Source organism: Ovis aries, chromosome 6 (genome assembly GCF_016772045.2).
Source record: "Ovis aries strain OAR_USU_Benz2616 breed Rambouillet chromosome 6, ARS-UI_Ramb_v3.0, whole genome shotgun sequence".
Taxonomy (NCBI): domain Eukaryota; kingdom Metazoa; phylum Chordata; class Mammalia; order Artiodactyla; family Bovidae; genus Ovis; species Ovis aries.
In genome coordinates, this window is record NC_056059.1 from 61,558,688 (window position 1) to 61,578,184 (window position 19,497).

The window sequence follows — 19,497 nt, forward strand, 5'->3', positions numbered from 1 at the left end:
GGATATACATAACAATATAGCTCTTTGTTCTTTTACAGGAACTAAGGCCCCCACCAGGTGAAAGAAGGTAACTGCAGCCTGGGCCGGTTGGAACCAAAGGGATGATGATTGAGATTCATGGAACATTACACCCGTTTCCTTACCATCAACCAGTCAGAGAAAGGTCACAACCCTGTAGACTTTTCTCCAAATTTTGCCCATAAAGACTCTTCCTTGGGAAAAAAAAAAAAGACTCTTCCTTGAAACCCTTCTGAGAGTTTGAGCTTACTGATCATGAACCACTTGTTGCCCTTGTTTGGCCCTGCAATAAATCTGCTCTAAATGCTGATGTTTTGATTTGTTAGGATTCACAATGCATCAGGCACATGAACTTGGGTTCAACAATAGTAGTGACCTCTGAGAGGCAGTGGTGACCAGTGACATGAAGCAAGATCTTAATTCCTTGCCCAGGAATTGAACCTGGGTAGCCTGGATGGAAACATAGGAATCCTAGCCACCATACTAGCAAGGGCTAGAGACTAGAAGCTATTTTTCACTGGCTCTTACTCCCAGTGAAAAATTCATTTCTCACAGAGGCCAAAACTGTAAATGCAGGTACAAAGTTTATTATTAGACATAGCGTTACAACAAGAGGGAGAGCACACAAAGAAACAGTTAGTTTAGTTAAGAGAGGAGCAAGGCAGAGATGCACACACTTGGAGAGAAAGGGTGTGGGCATCCCCCTGAGGAGAAGGGAAGTAAAGAGGCAGTTAAGTCATTTATACAGGATAGTTCTTTGCTTACCTTTGGCTAATTGTCTGGTTTCTTTTTCCACACTGACCTGCCCTAGGACCCTCCCCAACATGCGTGTGCAACTTTCCAAGATGGATTTCAGCCCAGAGGCCTATGGAATCACATATTCTGGGGTTGTGCCCCTCCTTTATATCCCCCAGGAGTCTTTCTGAGCATGTGAAATGTCTCCCTTGCCCCAAGGAGGGGAAGTACATGATCTCTTGATTCTTTACTCAAACAATACTTAGACCCTCTCTGCTCCTGTCATGACTGTTATCTGAAGGTGTCCGTAGGAGACAAAGTCTGACTATTTACCCTGTTTCAGTTGTTATTTCCATTTTGGAGAGCAAACAGGAGGCTGGTTGTAAATATCTAAACTGGAAAAAAATAAAAATAAATAAACTGGAGCTCACCTATCCCTGCCTCAGTAGCACTATAGTCAAATGACTCATTAATTTTAAAATCATGTAGTCCGTTCAATTAATTTATTTGTGTCAGGCATTGTTTTACCCCTGGGAACCAGCAGTGGGCAAAACACAAGACTCCAGCATCATGATGCTTATTTTTCATTCTGAGAGACACAAAACTATAAAAAATGCATAGATAATTTCAAATATATACAGGCATTTTGAAGAAAAGCATACAGGGAAAAGGGGTAGAGAATAAATAGGCCTATTATAGCATCAGGGAGGAAGAAATTTTCCTCTATCCTTTGAGAAATAGAATTATTTCCTGCCATACCAGTAAATAAAGGATATCACAGTGATCAGCGATTGCAATCAGTACTGATTGCAGTCACCATCAGTGGTGAGCTGGTGAGCCCTGAGGAATCTCAGGATTCCTCAGGACATTGTATGAACCTATAGGACACTGGCCCCAGATAGCTGAGGCACGTATCAAGGGCATGATTTCAGCGAGCACAGACTCTTGCATCTTCCCATACATAGACAGGTGCTAAATGAGGTATCTTGTATCCCTTTAATTAACAATAATCTTAAAAAAAAAAAGAACTCAGTTTTTAATTTCATCATTTCTTGCATTTGATGTACGCCTCGATGACATCCTTGGCCTGAGATTCTTTGCCATAGTCCTTAACCACCAAACAACTGCAACCAACCACTTTACAGGGTTTTCCCTCTCTGTCAATTTTACAGAGGCCTACCCACTCCCCTAGTTTCTTGTTGTCATCAACCTTAATCAGGTTGATTTGATGCTCAGCACAAAGGGCCTCCACCAACTTGACATACATAGGCTCATCACAGTTGGATGCAAGCCCACACATAGATGGGCTTGGCGCTTGTCTAAAGCTTTCAAAGCTTCGCGAATTCCATGCGCTAAGCCATTGTGGATGAGGGCAGTCTTCAGCACCTCTTGCAGAGCAGTATTTACGTCTATTACACCTCCAGGAGCAATGCCTTCCTCGGCCATCGCAGTGGGTTACAGCTGGAGCCGAATCTTGAATGCACCCGAGCCTCCGCCTCCGCGCGGCTCGAAGCAGCAGGGAAAGAGAGCAACAATAATCTTTTGATGTTCAAACTACCTGCCCTTTGTTGCAAAACTATATAACCTGATTCTCCCCTCACCTCCTCGGAGCAGTTCTTTCCAGGTTACTTGAGATGCTGCTTCCCCGGCTTGAAGTCCTAAAAATTCCTGCAGAATAAAACATAACTCTCAATATTTTTTAAGTCTACACCTTCTACGTTCTAAGTTGGTCTAAGAGTTAAACTTACATCAGACGGATTACAGGATAAAATCAAACAAAAGTTCAACAACATGTATACATAGGAGAGACCCAGGAAAACTGAGTAACTCTCCAAAATGGCCAACTTGAATACCATCTTCAGTTAAAGAAAAAAGAGGATGTTAGGGGTGGTAGTTTGGGACTTTCAAGGGGAGGAAGGCAACTGAAAAGGAGACAGAACAGCAGACGTTTGGTAAACAAATGTTTGATGGGTCAGCAAACACAATGGGACACAGAGGGGAATTTTAGCAGACTTTGCTAGGTTCCTCTGAGTCTACACATCTAGTTTGTACTATGGTTATCTATGGTGGTATCACCCTTGGCAGACATGTCCTCCACATTCTTTTAAGCAGGTTGGGAAAGGTCAAAGGTCATGAGTCTCTGACCTTAAAAAAATCAGCCTAAACTAATACACATGCCAAAGAAACTCACTTTGGGGTGGAAAATCTTACTCCCATACAATAGCTAGGGCAGTCAAGGTAAATGTTGCTCCTTTGAGCTAAGACCTGAGAGCATGTCAGATAAACATCACAGTTAATGCTTGGTGAATATTGTTGATTGCTTTCTCCCTGGGACCACACTGACTCCTATTCACTTGTCTGCACACCTGCTCTACCCAGATAAATCCTGAGCTTGTAAGTCTTATATTACAGACAGGAGTCCCAGGTTCAGAGGTTAGTAAAGCAAGTTCTGATTCTGTGGGTACTTGCCCTTGTGGTAATGGCTACACAGTGGTGTTGTGACATACTGTGGTACAGGTTCTGAGAGCACTGAGGACAAATTAGCCTAGTCTTGGGCTTATCCAGTATGGCTCAGGAGAACGAGAGGCTCAGAAAGCCATTGTCCTTCCTTCCCACCTTCCATCCCATTCCAACAGCACGGCCCAGGATCTGAGCCCAGAAAAAAGGAGAGAAGGCAGAGCCCCCCAAAGCTGTCACTTCTGCCCAAGTTTTCATGGGCTGTTAAGAAGCAAATAATTCACATGTAGACATCCAAGCAAAGTGCCACAGCAGAAGCAAGGAAGACAGTTCAGTTCAGTAGCTCAGTCGTGTCCAACTCTTTGTGACCCCATGGACTGCAGCACACCAGGTCTCCCTGTCCATCACCATTACTCAAACTCATGTCCGTTGAGTCAGGACACAACTTAAGTGACTGAACCACCACAACCATGTTAGTCAGGGATGTTTTCACCTAAAAGTGTAGGCAAAATGTGGCTTCTCAGTTTAAAAGACTTATATAAATAAAAAACATGAGATAATTCAGTCTATTAATGATTTCAGTTCAGTTCAGTCGCTCAAGAAGTGTCCAACTCCTTGAGATTCCATGGACTGCAGCATTTCCTGTTCATCACCAACTCCCGGAGCTTGCTGAAACTCATGTCCATCAAGCAGTTGATGCCATCCAACCATCTCATCCTCTGTTGACCCCTTTCCTCCTGTCTTCAATCTTTCCCAGCATCAGGGTCTTTTCAGATGATCCAGTTCTTCACATCAGGTGGCCAAAGTATTAGAGTTTCAGCTTCAGCATCAGTCCTTCCTAAGAATATTCAGAACTGATTTCCTTTATGATTGAATGGTTTGATCTCCTTGCACTCCAAGGGACTCTCGAAAGAGTCTTCTCCAACACCACAGTTCAAAAGCATCAATTCTTCGGCGCTCAGTTTTCTTTATAGTCCAACTCTCACATCCACACATGACTATTGGAAAAACTATAGCTTTGGCTAGATGGACCTTTGTTGGCAAAGTAATGTCTCTGCTTTTTAATATGCTGTCTCCATTGGTCATAGTTTTTCCTCCAAGGAGTAAGCGTCTTTTAAGTTCACAGCTGCAGTCACCATCTGCAGTGACTTTGGAGCTCCCCAAAATAAAGTCTATCACTGTTTCCATTGTTTTCCTATCTATTTGCCATGAAGTCATGGGACCAGATGCCATGATCTTAGTTTTCTGAATGTTGAGTTTCAAGCCAACTTTTTCACTCTCCTCTTTCACTTTCATCAAGAGGCTCTTTAGCTATTCTTCGCTTTCTGCCATAAGGGTGGTGTCATTTGCATATCTGAGGTTATTGATATTTCTCCCGGCAATCTTGATTCCAGCTTGATTCCAGACATTCAAACAAAGCACCACAGTAGAAGCGCGGAAGACAAGGAAGACGCCAAACTTCCTGCGCAGCCACGCCCTCCCCCGCTGGTCAGGGTCTGGCAAGGTCTCGCGATTGGTCCTGCTCGCGCAGGCCACTTCCGCTGTCTCTGCAGCTAGGTCTCTAAATGATGTTACCATTTCCGGGTTTCCTGAAGCCGCCTGAGGCGGCGCAGGCGTCGGTGTACGGTAGTGTCCGGTCTATGGAGTCAGTTGGTGGCGGCGGCGGCGCGGAGGCAGCAAGCGGTGTCCGAGTGGGGGCCTTTGCCCCGCCAGGATGTTACCGGGCTTGGCCGCCGCCGCTGCGGCCCACAGATGTAGCTGGTCTTCCCTGTGCCGGCTCCGTCTGCGCTGCAGGGCGGCGGCCCGGGGCTCCAGCGACCGCCAGGGTGAGTGTCCCGCGCCGACCACTGACTCCGCGGAGGCCGGGCTTGAAGACAAGGCCGGGCTTGGAGCCGGGTGCCTCGCCTCGGGCAGTACTCCGCCTTGCCCTTCCCCAACCAAAGAACCTTCCTTTTTGGCCTCCGTCTTCGCAGTTCAGGCTACCCACCCTGCGGTGGCCCCTACAGGCCTCCTTGATCTGGTGTCGCGTACATTTCTGTCGCGGCTCCCGCGGGAACTTGGGGCAGTTCGCGGTCCTGGTGGCATCCATGAAACCGACTACTTCGTTTCAGATGAAACGTTACGTGAGCATCTTAGTGCAGGGCGGTGACGCCCCGCCTCCTCCCCGAGTCAGTAGGAAATTGCTGACTCCAGGTTCCAGGGTGTTTTAAGCTCACCGCCTTACCTTTATTGAGCACTTGTGACTCAGTAGATTTCCTTTCCGTGCTGCTCTTCGCATATGCCTAGCTTGTTTTATTAAATTTTCTAAGAGGAAGTTGGGAGTTGCTACTTAACATTTACGAATAATTATTTAATATGAGACTCTGACAGTCCCGCAATTAATTGAATGAACTCAGTTCGGTTGAAAACTCTTTTTGGTGAAGAAATGTTTACTATTTTACTGTTTTTATAATTCTTTTCCAACAATCGTTTCTGACTCAAATTTCAATGGGCAGTTTACAAAATATCATTGAACTTGCAAGTCTGAGTTAGACTTACCTCCGTTTTTGCCATAGCACTAGTCTCTTGCAGGCTGAGAGGAACAATGAGGGAGAGACAGAATCAAATCCACCCCTGACTTAATCCCCCAGATTCTTGCGGGTGAAAAGAGAATTTAAAGAAACATTTCCCCAAAGTTTATGTTTGAAAAGTCTTGTAGCATGTTTGTGACTTTGCAATAAAAGTTAGAAGTTGTAGACATTCAAGTTTATAAGTAACATAAGCTTTATTAGAAGCTCTTTACTGTGCAATTATTTTGGAATATGGTCCTATTTTTGATTTGTAATAAATGTAGAAACTGGCTCTTAAAATTTCAGAAGAGTTCATTTTAACAGAACTGTTTTGGAGACTTTTTGGTAGTGATAAAAACGTGTAACTGGAGTTTTCCTGTAATGGGAAATACACCCGATTCTCTTGTGAACAACATGAATCATCTAGTTGTACCATACTCCAAAATCCTCAGCTAAGCTTTCTAGCATGACTGCTTCTATTGACCAAGTAGTTTCAGCATTTTACACCTAAATTAGGTGGAGTGGCTCTTTGTTGTTGTTTGATCGCTAAGTCATGTCCCACTCTGCAACCCAGTGGACTGTAGCCTAAATTTAGTCTAAACTGACATTAAGTGTTGGTAAAAGGAGGTGAAATAGTGTGATTTGTTAATTCATTATTCTCTGTTGAAATTTATGTGCTCTTCTCTCATCCCTCTGCGATAAGAATCACCTGTCCTCACCAGTCACAGTGACTGCAAAGTTGTTTACAGTATTTACTACCAAAAAATTAAAATGTGTTCTCATACTTAAAAATAGTAGATTGAAAAATAACCTTGTTGGTGAAAATTTAGTTTCAGTAATACCTAAACAGTTTTTAAAAGGGCGACCATAATTGTTATAAAACTTCAAAAGGATTATTTAGAAAAAGTACTTATTAAGTTGGTTGCACATAAGAAAGAAATATGGAAGAACTTTTGGGGAGAAATTTCTAAAAATAAACGTTGTTACTTTGTCAAGAAATAAAGTTTAGTTTGTGCTTCTAAAACCCCAGTGTAAATTTAAAAAGAGTAGTAGAGGAAGAATCTTAAGGGAAACAACTGCTTCTTGCTGCTGCTGCTGCTGCTAAGTTGCTTCAGTTGTGTCCAACTCTGTGCGACCCCATAGACGGCAGCCCACCAGGCTCCTCTGTCCCTGGGATTCTCCAGGCAAGAACACTGGAGTGGGTTGCCATTTCCTTTTCCGTTGCATGCATGCATGCATGCTCAGGCGCTTCAGTCATGTTCGACTGTTTACAACCCTGTGGACAGCAGCCCACCAGGCTTCTCTGTCCAAGGGATTCTCTAGGCAAGAATATGGGAGTGGGTTACCATTTCCTTCTCCAAACTGCTTCTTATGCATGCTCAAAGATGAGAAATGCTGGTGGGTCAAATTAACACTGTAAACATTTAAAGGCGACAAGGAAAACAATATTCGAGGGCAGTTCTGTCTGAAAGAAATATAATGTGTATCATGTATATAATTTTGATTTGTCTGATAGCCGTATTTTAAAAAGTAAAAACAGATGAAATTAATTTTGTTAATATAGTTTATCCAGTATATTCAATGTTATGATCAATATAAAAATTATTGAGATATTTTACTTTATCTTTTTGAACTGTTTCTGGAGTCCAGTGTGTATTTTACACTTAAACAGCACATGTTCAGACTATCCGCGTTTAAGGTACTTAGTGAACAGCGACTACTGGACAGTGCAGTTATAGAATTAGTATTCCTAATTTATAAAGAATTTTTACAAGCCAAAGTACATTCCAGTAGAAAAATGGGCAAAGGAGATGAATGCATTCATAAGGGCATTCGAGTGACCAATAAAAACGCAAAAATGTTCCATACTTACTAATAAGTATAGAACTATAAATCTAAAGGATTTACTACTAATTGCTTTCATATTAGCTAAGTTTTTCATAGTGAAATTCCATATTGAGGGTGCAGGAAAGCAGAAACTCTTACTACTGACTGGGACATACAGTTAGTCAGTCAGTGTTTTGGAGGTCAGTTATTCCTTATACTAAAAACAACCTTAAAGGGTCTGTGCCTTCTCACCCAGCAGTTCTACTTAAAGGGATTTGCTTTCAGGAAATAACCAGATACTTACTAAAGTGTGCACACAAGTTTATTATTAATAGTAATAAATAGGTAACACTTATAGTTATGAAGAGTATATTACAGTTATGAAAAGTATATGGTATAATAAATATACCACATTATGGTATATTTATTAAGGGCTGGTGATAGATGCAGCCATTAAAAAAATATAATTTAGAAGAATATTTAGTGACTTGGGTAAATGTTCTTGATGTAAATGTCTCACCTGTTTTTCATGTATTGGTACCTTGCCTTGTTGACAAGGATTTGAGGTGGGGGGATACTCCCTTAAAGACTACAAATCAACAGATACAAGCTTTTGCTGAAATCCAAGATAAATAAAAGTATAGGTTTTACATGAAAAGATAGAAATTAACCTTTGTATTTTTAAATTTTGGTTTGTAACGTGCTGGTACACCATATGAAAAGTAGAGTGGGGATTGAATCCCTTAAATAACTAACAGGAACATTGACAGTTGTAAAAGACCATTTTGGCAGAGTGACAGCAGGATTCTGTGTAGGTCAGACTAGTGATAAGGTTGCCTGTGAAGTGAGGTTAGCCACAATATGTGTTTCATGTATAGAGTTTTTGTGAGTGAGGATCATTCAGGAAGAGGTATCAGGCATTGTAGTTGTTGATTGTGTTGTACTGAATAAGACAGACTTTCCACCATTTTTGGAAATGAGGAATGAGAAAACATACCTAAAGACTGTAAAAGAAAGAAGCTGAGTGGTGGTCTAGAAGCCTGCAGGGGCCATTTTATTAGTTATGTTGGCCTGGGACTCCAGCTTTTCTAAGGAGGTGGTTACTGAGCCAAGTCATGACAAATGAAAATGAGCAATCCAGGCGAAGATCTGGGGCAAAGAGCAATCCAGGCAGAGCAAATAGAAACCCTGAAGACCAGACTTGTAGTATTCAGGAGCAGAAAGAAACATTCTGTGGCTGGAGTATGGTTGGAAGGGGAGGGATGTGTGAAGTGAGATTTGAGAGGTATCAAGGAGACTCCGGTTTGATTCCTGGGTCAGGAAGATCCACTGGAGAAGGGATCGGCTACCTACTCCAATATTCTTGGGCATCCCTGGTGGCTCAGCTGGTAAAGAATCCTCCTGCAATGCTGGAGATCTGGGTTCAATGCCTGGGTTAGGAAGATCCCCTGGAGAAGGGAAAGGCTACCCACTCCAGTATTCTGGCCTGGAGAAGTCCATAATCCATGATGTCTCAAGAGTTGGATATGACTGAGCAGCTTTCACTTTCATAGCCTTTTGGGCTGTAGGTTTAAGGGGCCAGAAAAGGAAATGTTTTAAAAATATCATTCTGACTACTGTGTAGAGAATGGATTGGAAAGGGGAAAGTATAAATAAGGAGATCAGAAGAGGGCTATTAGAGTTAGCCACAGAAAGAAGATTGCAGTTGGGCCATAGTACTTAGCAATGGAGATCAGTTCAGTTCAATCGCTCAGTATGTCCGACTCTTTGCAACCCCATGGACTGCAGCATGCCAGACTTTCCTGTACATCACCAGCTCCTGGAGCTTGCTTTAAGTCATGTTCATTGAGTCAGTGATGCCATCCAACCATCTCATCCTCTGTCATCCCCTTCTTCTGCCTTCAATCTTTCCAGCATCAGGGTCTTTTCCAGTGAGTCAGTTCTTCATATCAGGTAGCCAAAGTATTGGAGTTTCAGCTTTAGCATCAGTCTTCCCAAAGAATATTCTGAGAACCCCATGAACAGTATGAAAAGGCAGTGGAGATGGAGAGATGCAGATGATTTTGAGGCATACTTTGGGATATAAATTATAGTATGATAATACAGGTAGAGCATTTAGGACAGTGGCACTTGGTGAATCCTTAATATATTAAATATTCTCCCCTTTCTAAGAAAATATTAAGAATTAAGCAAGGAAGTAGAGTTGTATGCCAAGATGCAGTGCAGAAAGTTGCATATTCTTTACATACTCAAAAAAAAAAAAAAAAAAAGGATTCCTGGTTGCTTAGTCTATTCTGGTGAAAAATCACATCAGCAGTAGTCCTGAAGGTTGAGGCTGCCTGGTGTAAGTCACCAGACAATCTTTTTGCTTGCCTGATGATTAGGCCTGAAAGGGATTTTCCTGCATTTTATTTTGCTTGCTGAAAGTATAAGAGACCAGTCAGTGTGCTCCTATTAGCAGAAATAATGCTAGAAGTGATTTAACAATGGATATATTTTTAGTTTAAAATTTTAGGCATTGGGGAAAATACAGAAAAGTTATTAAGCTACAGAGTAAAAATTATGCATAATCCAGATATTTTACCAGTCACATTTAATAGTTGAAATCAACCTGTATTTTGCTTGTTTTTAAAAATGCAACATCATGGTTCAGTTATACACACACACACACATATATTATCAGATTCTTTTCCATTGTATGTTATTACAAGTTATTGAATATAGTTCCCTGTCCTATACGGTAGGTCCTTGTTTATCTATTTTATGTATAAAAAGTTAGTCGCTCAGGTCTGACTGTTTGTGACCCCATGGACTGTAGGGCTCCTCTGTCATGGGAATCTTTATGCAGGAATACTGGAGTGGGTTGTCATTTCCAGGGGATCTTCCTGACCCAGGGATCAAACCTGGGTGAGTCTCCTGCTTTGCAGGCAGATTCTTTACTGTCTGACCCACCAGGTGTGTATGTTAATCCCGAAGTCCTAATTTACCTCCTTTTGTAACTAGAGCTTCCCTTGTGGCTCAGCTGGTAAAGAATCTGCCTGCAGTGCAGGAGACCTGGGTTCAATCCCTGGGTTGGGAAAATCCCCTGGAGAAGGGAAAGGCTACCCACTCCAGTATTCTGGCTTGGAGAATTCCATAGACTGTATAGTCCATGGGGTCACAGAGAGTCAAATACAACTGAGTGACTTTCACTTTGGTAACTACAGGTTTGTTTTCTATATCTGTGAGTCTGTTTCTGATTTGTAAAGAAGTTTATTTTCATCATCTTTTTAGATTCCACACGTAAGCAATATGATATTTGTCTTTCTCTGTTTGACTTCACTCAGTTTGATAATGTCTAGGTCCATCCATCTGCAGTGGTCTCACATATAGAGACTGATCTCTGAAAGACTTAGGTACAAGTTTATCTGTTGTCCTGAAACTAGCCTAAAGTAAAATATTTCAAACCGTTAAGAAATCTTTTTGTTTCTTTTTTAGTTATTGTTATTTCAGAAGCAACATATATAATAGATAGAATTGTCGGTTTGCCTGGCAGAAAGAGAGTCTTTTGTATTGTAGTCTGAAAAAGAAGGCCAAATTTCCTCCAAAAGCCAGAGTAAGTGGTAGGTGACAAACCAGATTGGAGAGGACAAGGGGTGATCAGTAGCAATGTCATTAGGAGCTGCAGAGACAGTAACAGTAAAATAAAAGCAGAGAAAAGTGATTGTTGGGGTTAGACTGATAAGATACCTAGCTCTGCAGTCTTGATGAAAAAACAGCCCTTGTATATACAGCAATGAGAAGTTCCTTTTCCAAGCCCATAGAGTAGTGAGCACTGAACTGAAGACTAATCTGTAGCTTAACATAGCTTATTTTAGAAGTCATCTTGAAGAGAGGGTATAAATGATGGGTGATATTTTTTTTACTATCTTTTTGCCTCCTAGAATTAATTAACAAATTCAGTAATTTATTCAACGAACAGTTGAGTTTCTACTGCTGTGTTTTAGGTATTCTGTGTATTTTATTGAGTCAAATGTTGTCCTGTATATTCTGCAATTTCCTTGTAGTTTCGGTCTTGTATTATGTCAAATATGTACTTTGAAAGTTGCTGAGGAGTGAGGGTCTGATCCCTGATGATACTAAGATCCCCATACTTTGGAGCAAGTAAGCTGGTGAGCTCTGGAGCCTGTGTGCCCAACTAGAGAGCCCATGTATGGCAGTGAAAGATCCTGTGTAATGCAACTAAAGCCCGACACAGCCAAATAAATAAATACTTAAAACCCCAGTTATGGTTCAGTTCAGTCGCTCAGTCATGTCCAACTCTGTGACCCCATGGATTGCAGCACGCCAGGCCTCCCTGTCCATCATCAACTCCCAGAGTTTACCCAAACTCATGTCCATTTAGTCGGTGATGCCATCCAACCATCTTATCCTCTGTCGACCCCTTCTCCACCTGCCTTCAGTCTTCTCACCATCAGAGTCTTTTCAAATGAGTCAGCTCTTTGCATCAGGTGGCCTCAGTATTGGAGTTTCAGCTTTAGCATCAGTCCTTCCAATGCACCCGGATTGATCTCCTTTAGGATGGACTGGTTGGATCTCCTTGTAGTCCAAGGGACTCAAGAGGCTTCTCCAACACCACAGTTCAAAAGCATCAATTCTTCGGCACTTTGCTTTCTTTATAGTCCAACTCTCACATCCATACATGACTACTGGAAAAACCGTAGCCTTGACTAGATGGACCTTTGTTGGCAAAGTAATGTCTCTACTTTTTAATATGCTGTCTAGGTTGGTCATAACTTTCCTTCCAAGGAGTAAGTGTCTTTTAATTTCATGGCTGCAGTCGCCATCTGCAGTGATTTTGGAGCTTAGGAAAATAGCCACTGTTTCCATTGTTTCCCCATCCGTTTGCCATGAAGTGATGGGACCAGATACCATGATCTTAGTTTTCTGAATGTTGAGCATTAAACCAACTTTTTTACTCTCCTCTTTCACTTTCATCAAGAGGCTCTTTAGCTATTCTTCGCTTTTGCCGTAAGTGTGATGTCATCTGCATATCTGAGGTTATTGATATTTCTCCCCGCAGTCTTGATTCTAGCTAGTGCTTCTTCCAGCCCAGCGTTTCTCATGATGTACTCTGCATAGAAGTTAAATAAGCAGGGTGACAATATACAGCCTTGACGTATTCCTTTTCCTATTTGGAACTAGTCTGTTCCATGTCAAGTTCTAACTGTTGTTTCCTAACCTGCATACAGATTTTTCAAGAGGTAGGTCAGGTGGTCTGGTATTCCCATCTCTTTCAGAATTTTCCACAGTTTATTGTGATCTACATAGTCAAAGACTTTGGCATAGTCAGTAAAGCAGAAATAGATGTTTTTCTGGAACTCTCTTGCTTTTTCCATGATCCAGCAGATGTTGGCAATTTGATCTCTGGTTCCTCTGCCTTTTCTAAAACCAGGTTGAACATCTGGAAGTTCATGGTTCACATTATTGCTGAAGCCTGGCTTGGAGAATTTTGAGCATTACTTTACTAGTGTGTGAGATGAATGCAATTGTGCGGTAGTTTGAGCATTCTTATTGCCAAATTCAGACTTAAATTGAAGAAAGTAGGGAAAATCACTAGACCATTCAGGTATGACCTAAATCAAATCCCTTACAATTAAACAGTAGAAGTGAGAAATAGATTTAAGGGACTAGATCTGAGAGAGTGCCTAATGAACTATGGACAGAGGTTTGTGACATTGTACAGGAGACAGGGATCAAGACCATCCCCAAAAAAAGAAATGCAAAAAGGTAAAATGGTTGTCTGAGGAGGTCTTACAAACAGCTGTGAAAAGAAGAGAAGCAAAGGAGAAAAGAAAAGATAGACCTATTTGAATGCAGAGTTCCAAAGAATAGCAAGGAAAGATAAGAAAGCCTTCGTCAGTGATCAGTGCAAAGAAATAGAGGAAAACAATAGAATGGGAAAGATTAGAGATAGAATGGGAAAGATTAGAGATATCGTCAAGAAAACTAGAGATACCAAGGGAACATTTCATGCAAAGATGGGCTCAATAAAGGATGGAAATGGTATGGACCTAACAGAAGCAGAAGATATTAAGAAGAGGTGGCAGGAATACACAGAAGAACTGTACAGAAAAGATCATCATGACCCAGATAATCACGATGGTGTGATCACTCACCTAGAGCCAGACATCCTGGAATGTGAAATCAGGTGGGCCTTAGGAAGCATCACTATGAACAAAACTAGTGGAGGTGATGGAATTCCAGTTGAGCTATTTCAAATCCTAAAAGATGATGCTGTGAAAGTGCTGCACTCAATATGGCAGCAGATTTGGAAAACTCAGCAGTGGCCACAGGACTGGAAAAGTTCACTTTTCATTCTAATCCCAAAGAAAGGCAATGCCAAAGAATGCTCACACTACCACACAATTGCACTCAGTTATGGTATGTGGACTGAATCTAAAAATTATAACACTGGAAATTGAGAAAATTGAGATTATTGGAAATTAAGGCTATTTTCATGATATCAAGCTTTTTTTTTACTTGCAGTGGTGGTATACCTATGTTTTAAAAAGTTCTTATCTTTTAGAATGCATACTGAAAGTTTTATGAATGAAATTATTTTATGTCTGAGATTTGCATCAAATTAATATGTCAATGACATATTGGTGAGGTAGAGATACAACAAAGTTGTCCATGAGTTGATAGTTGTTGAAGCTAGGTAATAAGTACACGTATGTTTATTGTACTGTTTTTTTCTACCTTTGTATATATTTAAAATTTTCTATAATGAAATGTTTTTAAAATTAAGGAGAACTTTGAACAAGATCGAGGATCAAGTTACAAATATATTGACATCTTCTGAGGCAAGACTTTTAGATTGTAGTAATCCCTCTTTAAACACCTTAGCACAATGTCTATAGAGGTTATTTCATCACTGGGTTAAAAAAATGTTAGTGATATATTGTTTTTGTTTGGTGATAATCACAAAAGATACTTTGATCAGGGTTGACAAGTCAGAACACCAGTGGTGGTGGTGAAGAAGATGCTTTCTTGGAGGGTGGTTTTCCAGGGAGAGTTTGCTTTAGCCTTTAGTGACGTATTTATTTTAATATGCAAGAAGATCCATTGATATATTTGCTTTACTCAGCCTTTAATAAGTAACGGCAAATGACCAAAAAAACAAACAAACAAACAAAAAACCATACTGGGCCTTCAACAAATATTTGCCAAAAGAAAGATTTAAGTTGGCATCAGGAAGTTTTTCAAGAAGACAAGTTGTAAGCCTGAAATTTGCGTGAATACTTAAGGGTGCCTTATGTCCCTCATGCTTTTCAGATTACCTTCGGTATTCACAGTAATTGATGTCCCTGATGAATTCTCTGAGCCATTAAAAAAATATTTATTTTCTTTGATTTCTGAAGGCAATCTATACATGCAAATACATGAATTAACGTCCTGGGAAGATCATTATTAAGCAGTTATAAAAGTTTGAACTCTTACATGCTTAACTTGACTGTTTCTAATGATATAATTTCACTATTTTACCTACATTTTAGAAAATGTATAAATTGCACCTAAACAAGGTTTTCAAGTTTCAGTCCTCAGCGTAAAAAGTAACAGGGAGACAGGGCCACACAAGAGTAGAGACAAATGTACTTTTCTACCACTTTGATGCAAATGTGGACTACATTTTTCTATTTCAGCCCTCCAAAGCCCACAATCAACCCAGATGCAGCAGCTAAAGTGCTTTGTAATTAGACTTATACTCTTCTCTCAATTAGAATTCCCATATACTGAGGAATCTCTGTTGAGATTCCTAAATTCAACCTGAGTTTTCCAAATCTGCTGACATATTGAGTGCGGCACTTTCACAGCATCATCTTTTAGATTCTTGGAAAGAAATGTTGACTTATTTATCTGATTTAAAAAAATCGGTGACAGTATGAAGGACTGATTCATATAATTCACATATTGATTGTGAAGTGGGAGAGGACCTGGTTTCAGCTAGCAGAAGGAAGATGCAATGTAATTTTGAGTAGAAAGCCCTCATGACCTTTCTCCTTTCAGACTTCTTATTCTGAAAGGTATATTATGCCATTTTCTTTTAGCATGCAACCAACATACAAAATAAAGAGTACCTTTTATATGCCAGAGACCTTCAGAATAGCTGAATAATATAAATGTTCTATTTGACTTTATGTAATTAAAAAATTTCTATATAAAGTTGCAAATGAGAAAAGAAGGAATATTATCTTTATATTTCCTTTACAGAGTATAGATGCTGTATACCTAAGGGCCAGTGAAACACCTGTATGGAAAGGGTGGCTTAACATTGTGCTTTTGGGTATCTACAGAGTGCAAATTTTACTGTTATTTTGTTCTCTTTCTAATCATAGGTAGGCTTTATTGGATATAAAAATCCTTATTACTAGTTTGTTTGAAATTTAAATTTTTTTCTTTTAGAATGGCAGAGTTTAGTGACATTTGGAAGCTTTTCAAACAGTGTTCCATGCTGTACACTGAATCAAGTAAAGTTGTATTCCACAAGTGTTCAGAAAGAAGGACAGGGATCACAAACTCAGAAAATGGAAAAAGTACCTTCATTTGATGAAGCAGGTATGTATAAATCTTTTAAAATAGTTTTTTTTCCCCTTTATACGGGAATAGTTTGCATGAGATTGTTCCTTTAATGTTTGATAGAACTTATAAGTAAAACCATCTGAACTAGTGTGTTTTTCATGAGGAGCTAACTTAATTTCTTTTAATTTTTATATTTCTTTTTGACTCAATTTTGGTAAGTTCCATTTTTTTTCCAGGAATTTATCCACTTCAACTAAAATTTTAATTTATTGATAAAAAGTTCATTATATTCTCTATGTACATTTTTAAATAGCATATGTACTCTTTTTCATTCCTAGTGGTGTTTGTTTACTTGACTAATTTTGCCTGAGCTTTGTCAATTTTATTATTTTTACTAAGTGATAACTTTTTGACTCTCAATCTTTATATTGTATTTTTGTTTCCTATTTCATTAATTTCTACTCTTACCTAATTATATTCTCCTTTCTGCTTCCTTTGTATTTATTCTGTCATTCATTAAAAAAAAAATACATATTTACTTGGCTGCGCTGGGTCTTAGTTGTGGTGTGCGAGCTTGCTGGTTGCAACATGGGTCTTTTAGTTGTTGCATGCAAACTCTTAGTTGTAGCATGTGGATCTAGTTCTTTGACCTGGGATCAAACCTGGGCCCCTGCATTGGAACTTGGAGTCTTAGCCACTGACCACCAGGGAAGTCCCCTGTTAGTCGTTTTTTAATGACCTGTTAGCTGTTTTGCTCATTAATCTTTAATTTTTAAATTGTTTTAGATCCTCATTAGTTATCTAATATAGTATTATATGTAATACTATGTAGTAATATATATATGTCAATTCCAGTCTTCCAGTCTTCCTGTCCTTTGACTTTAAGCTTTTTTGTCCTAGTTTGATAATCTTTGTCTTTTAATGGAAAGTTTAGTATGATTACATTTGCTGCAGTCGTTGATATATTTGGACATACTTCTGCCGTTATATCATGTGCTTCCCTGTGTGTGTGTTTAATTACTTTTTTTTGCCTCCTAATAAAATCTTATTTTTCTTATTCCATTATCCCCTTTCCGTCATATACACAAACATATACACACTTGCTTGGGAGGTATATGCTTTATGTATGTGCTAAGTCTAAGGGTAATTGGAAAGTTTACTTTCCTTCTGAAACATATAAATGGTTTGGAATGTTCACTCTGGTCACCCATTCTGAACTTACATGTTGTTTGCTGGCTGGTAGCTTGTATCTGTTCTCCTCTCTTTTCCTTCTCTAAAATTTATACCATTATTTGTTTAAAGTTTTAATCTAAAATCTTTGTTAACCATCTTTTCTTATGTCTCTGCTTTTCTTTCTGATGTGTTGATACATCCTATTGAAATTTCTTTAGGTGAGACTCTTTCATGGTAAAGGCACATTTAATACATACCTTATTGCATTGTCTTTCGGCTGACACTGTTACTGCTGAGAAGTCAGATATCATGCCTTTGTTTTCATGTCTTTTCTGTTTGCTTTTAAAATTTAACTTTATTTTGAAAGTCTTTTTCTTTGGTGTAAAGTTTAGTTTTACTATGAAATGAGTAAGGTCTTACCTTGCCTGAGATTTGTTGGGCTTCCTGGATCTGAGAACTGTCATTTTTCTACAATTCTGGAATTCTGCAGTTCTCTGTCACTGTCCCTGGGCTTCCCCAGTGGCTCAGCGGTTAGGGATCTGCCTACAGTGCAAGAGCCACAGGGGGCCTGGGTTCCATTCCTGTGTCAGGAAGATCCCCTGGAGGAGGGCATGGCAGCCCACTCCAGTATTCTTGCCTGGAGAATACTATGGACAGAGGAGCCTGGCGGGCTACGGTCCATAGGGTTGCAAACAGTCTGACACAAATGAACTGACTTAGCATGCATCCCTTGAAGTGTGTGTTATTACCACTTCTCTTCTCCTTTGGAACTCTGTTAAGAAATCTGGAATATTTACTGCATAATTTTTCATGTGTCTAAACCTCTCTGACATACTTTGTATTTCTTTATCTTTCTGGCCTGACTCCTGGATTATTTTCTTAGGTCTACATAGTGTACGAATTCTCTTTTAGTAGTTGCCTCTAGTCTGCTGGTTAGTACCATGTTGGGTTTTTAATTTTAATGATTATATTTTTGATTTCTAGAAACTATTTTTATTTTTCAGCTTGCTTGGTTGGTCTCTTGTGTGTTTTCAAACTTCTCTTTTATTAGACATTAAACATAGCTGTTTTATATTCTATGACTGAAAATTCTGCTATCTGAAATGTTTTGGTTTTTACTGTATTACCTTTTTCCTCCATTTCCTGCTTTCATTCATGATGATCTGTTTTTAAACTGAGAATTGTTCATTTTCCATGTAGTTTAATATCTTTGAACTATTTGATGTCTCTGATTGAGGATGTGTTCCTGCATAGAGAGTTTGCATTTTCCTCTCTTAGCTGCTGGGACCACATTAAATTAAATCCTCAGCTTAGGACCACATTAGCAGCATGAATTCAGACTGTAAACTTGTGTGAGTTGCCTTATCCTTAGGATTTTCAGAGGAGTTTTTTATTCTCCACTACTTAACACAAAAGTCGGGGCAGGCTTACTTCCTTGCTGACTCCTTTTCTGTGTTTTTCATTGTTGTTGTGTAATCGCGCAGTTGTGTCTGACTCTTTGCAACCCCATGGAATGTAGCCTGCCAGCCTCCTCTGTTCATGGGATTTTCCAGGCAAGAGTACTGGAGTGGGTTGCCTGTTCCTTCTCCAGGGGATCTTCCCAACCCAGTGATCAAACCCTAGGCATCTCCTACATTGGCAGGCAGATTCTTTACCACTGAGCCATCAGGGAAGCCCCATGTGTGTTTTTTAGGTCACAGTTATGCCTTGTCTACCTTTGTTTCTGGGTATCTCCTGTTACCAGAATTCTAGAGAATTTTGCTAGAGTTGGAGACTCTTTAACAGGAGATACCCAGAAACAAAGCTAGACACTTGGCATAACTGTAGAAATCATCAGGGAAAAAACTGACTTTGGTGTGCTCTCTTATTTTATAGAGATCCTGTTTTCCCTTCATTTTTGCCCCCTTCAGATCATTTTGGTAGCTTAGCAGTGCATTTGAAAAGATACTTTTTCAGGATATCTAGTCCACTGTGCAGCATTAAAAAGAAGTCTTTATTTATTCATTAATTTATTGAAGAAGTATTTATTGAGGACTTTTTATATGGCAGCACAGGAGAGTGAGTTTATATTTTTTATTACTGAAACAGAAAATTAAGCAAAACAAGTATAGGAAGTACTCTGGTAGAAGAAGTACTATGTGCTGGAGGGACACCTGGGTCGAGTGGCTGGGAAGGC

At 39.8% G+C, this 19,497-nt stretch overlaps 1 protein-coding gene and 1 pseudogene across 8 annotated transcripts in view; one reads left to right on the forward strand and one right to left on the reverse strand.

Moving 5' to 3' along the window:
* Window positions 1-582: 582 nt before the first annotated feature.
* Window positions 583-2,257, reverse strand: LOC105609130 (small ribosomal subunit protein eS12-like; annotated as a pseudogene).
* A 2,544-nt stretch (window positions 2,258-4,801) lies between these two features.
* The window catches only part of SLC30A9 (solute carrier family 30 member 9), an 80,654-nt gene continuing 65,958 nt past the window's right edge, over window positions 4,802-19,497 (forward strand). For all 8 annotated transcript variants that reach the window (XM_060417061.1, XM_004009795.6, XM_060417063.1 and 5 more), the window contains exons 1-2: window positions 4,802-5,036; window positions 16,032-16,184. In XM_060417061.1, the coding sequence (XP_060273044.1) occupies window positions 4,925-5,036; window positions 16,032-16,184 (265 nt within the window). In that variant the 5' untranslated portion in view covers window positions 4,802-4,924. The remainder of the gene's footprint in view (window positions 5,037-16,031; window positions 16,185-19,497) is intronic.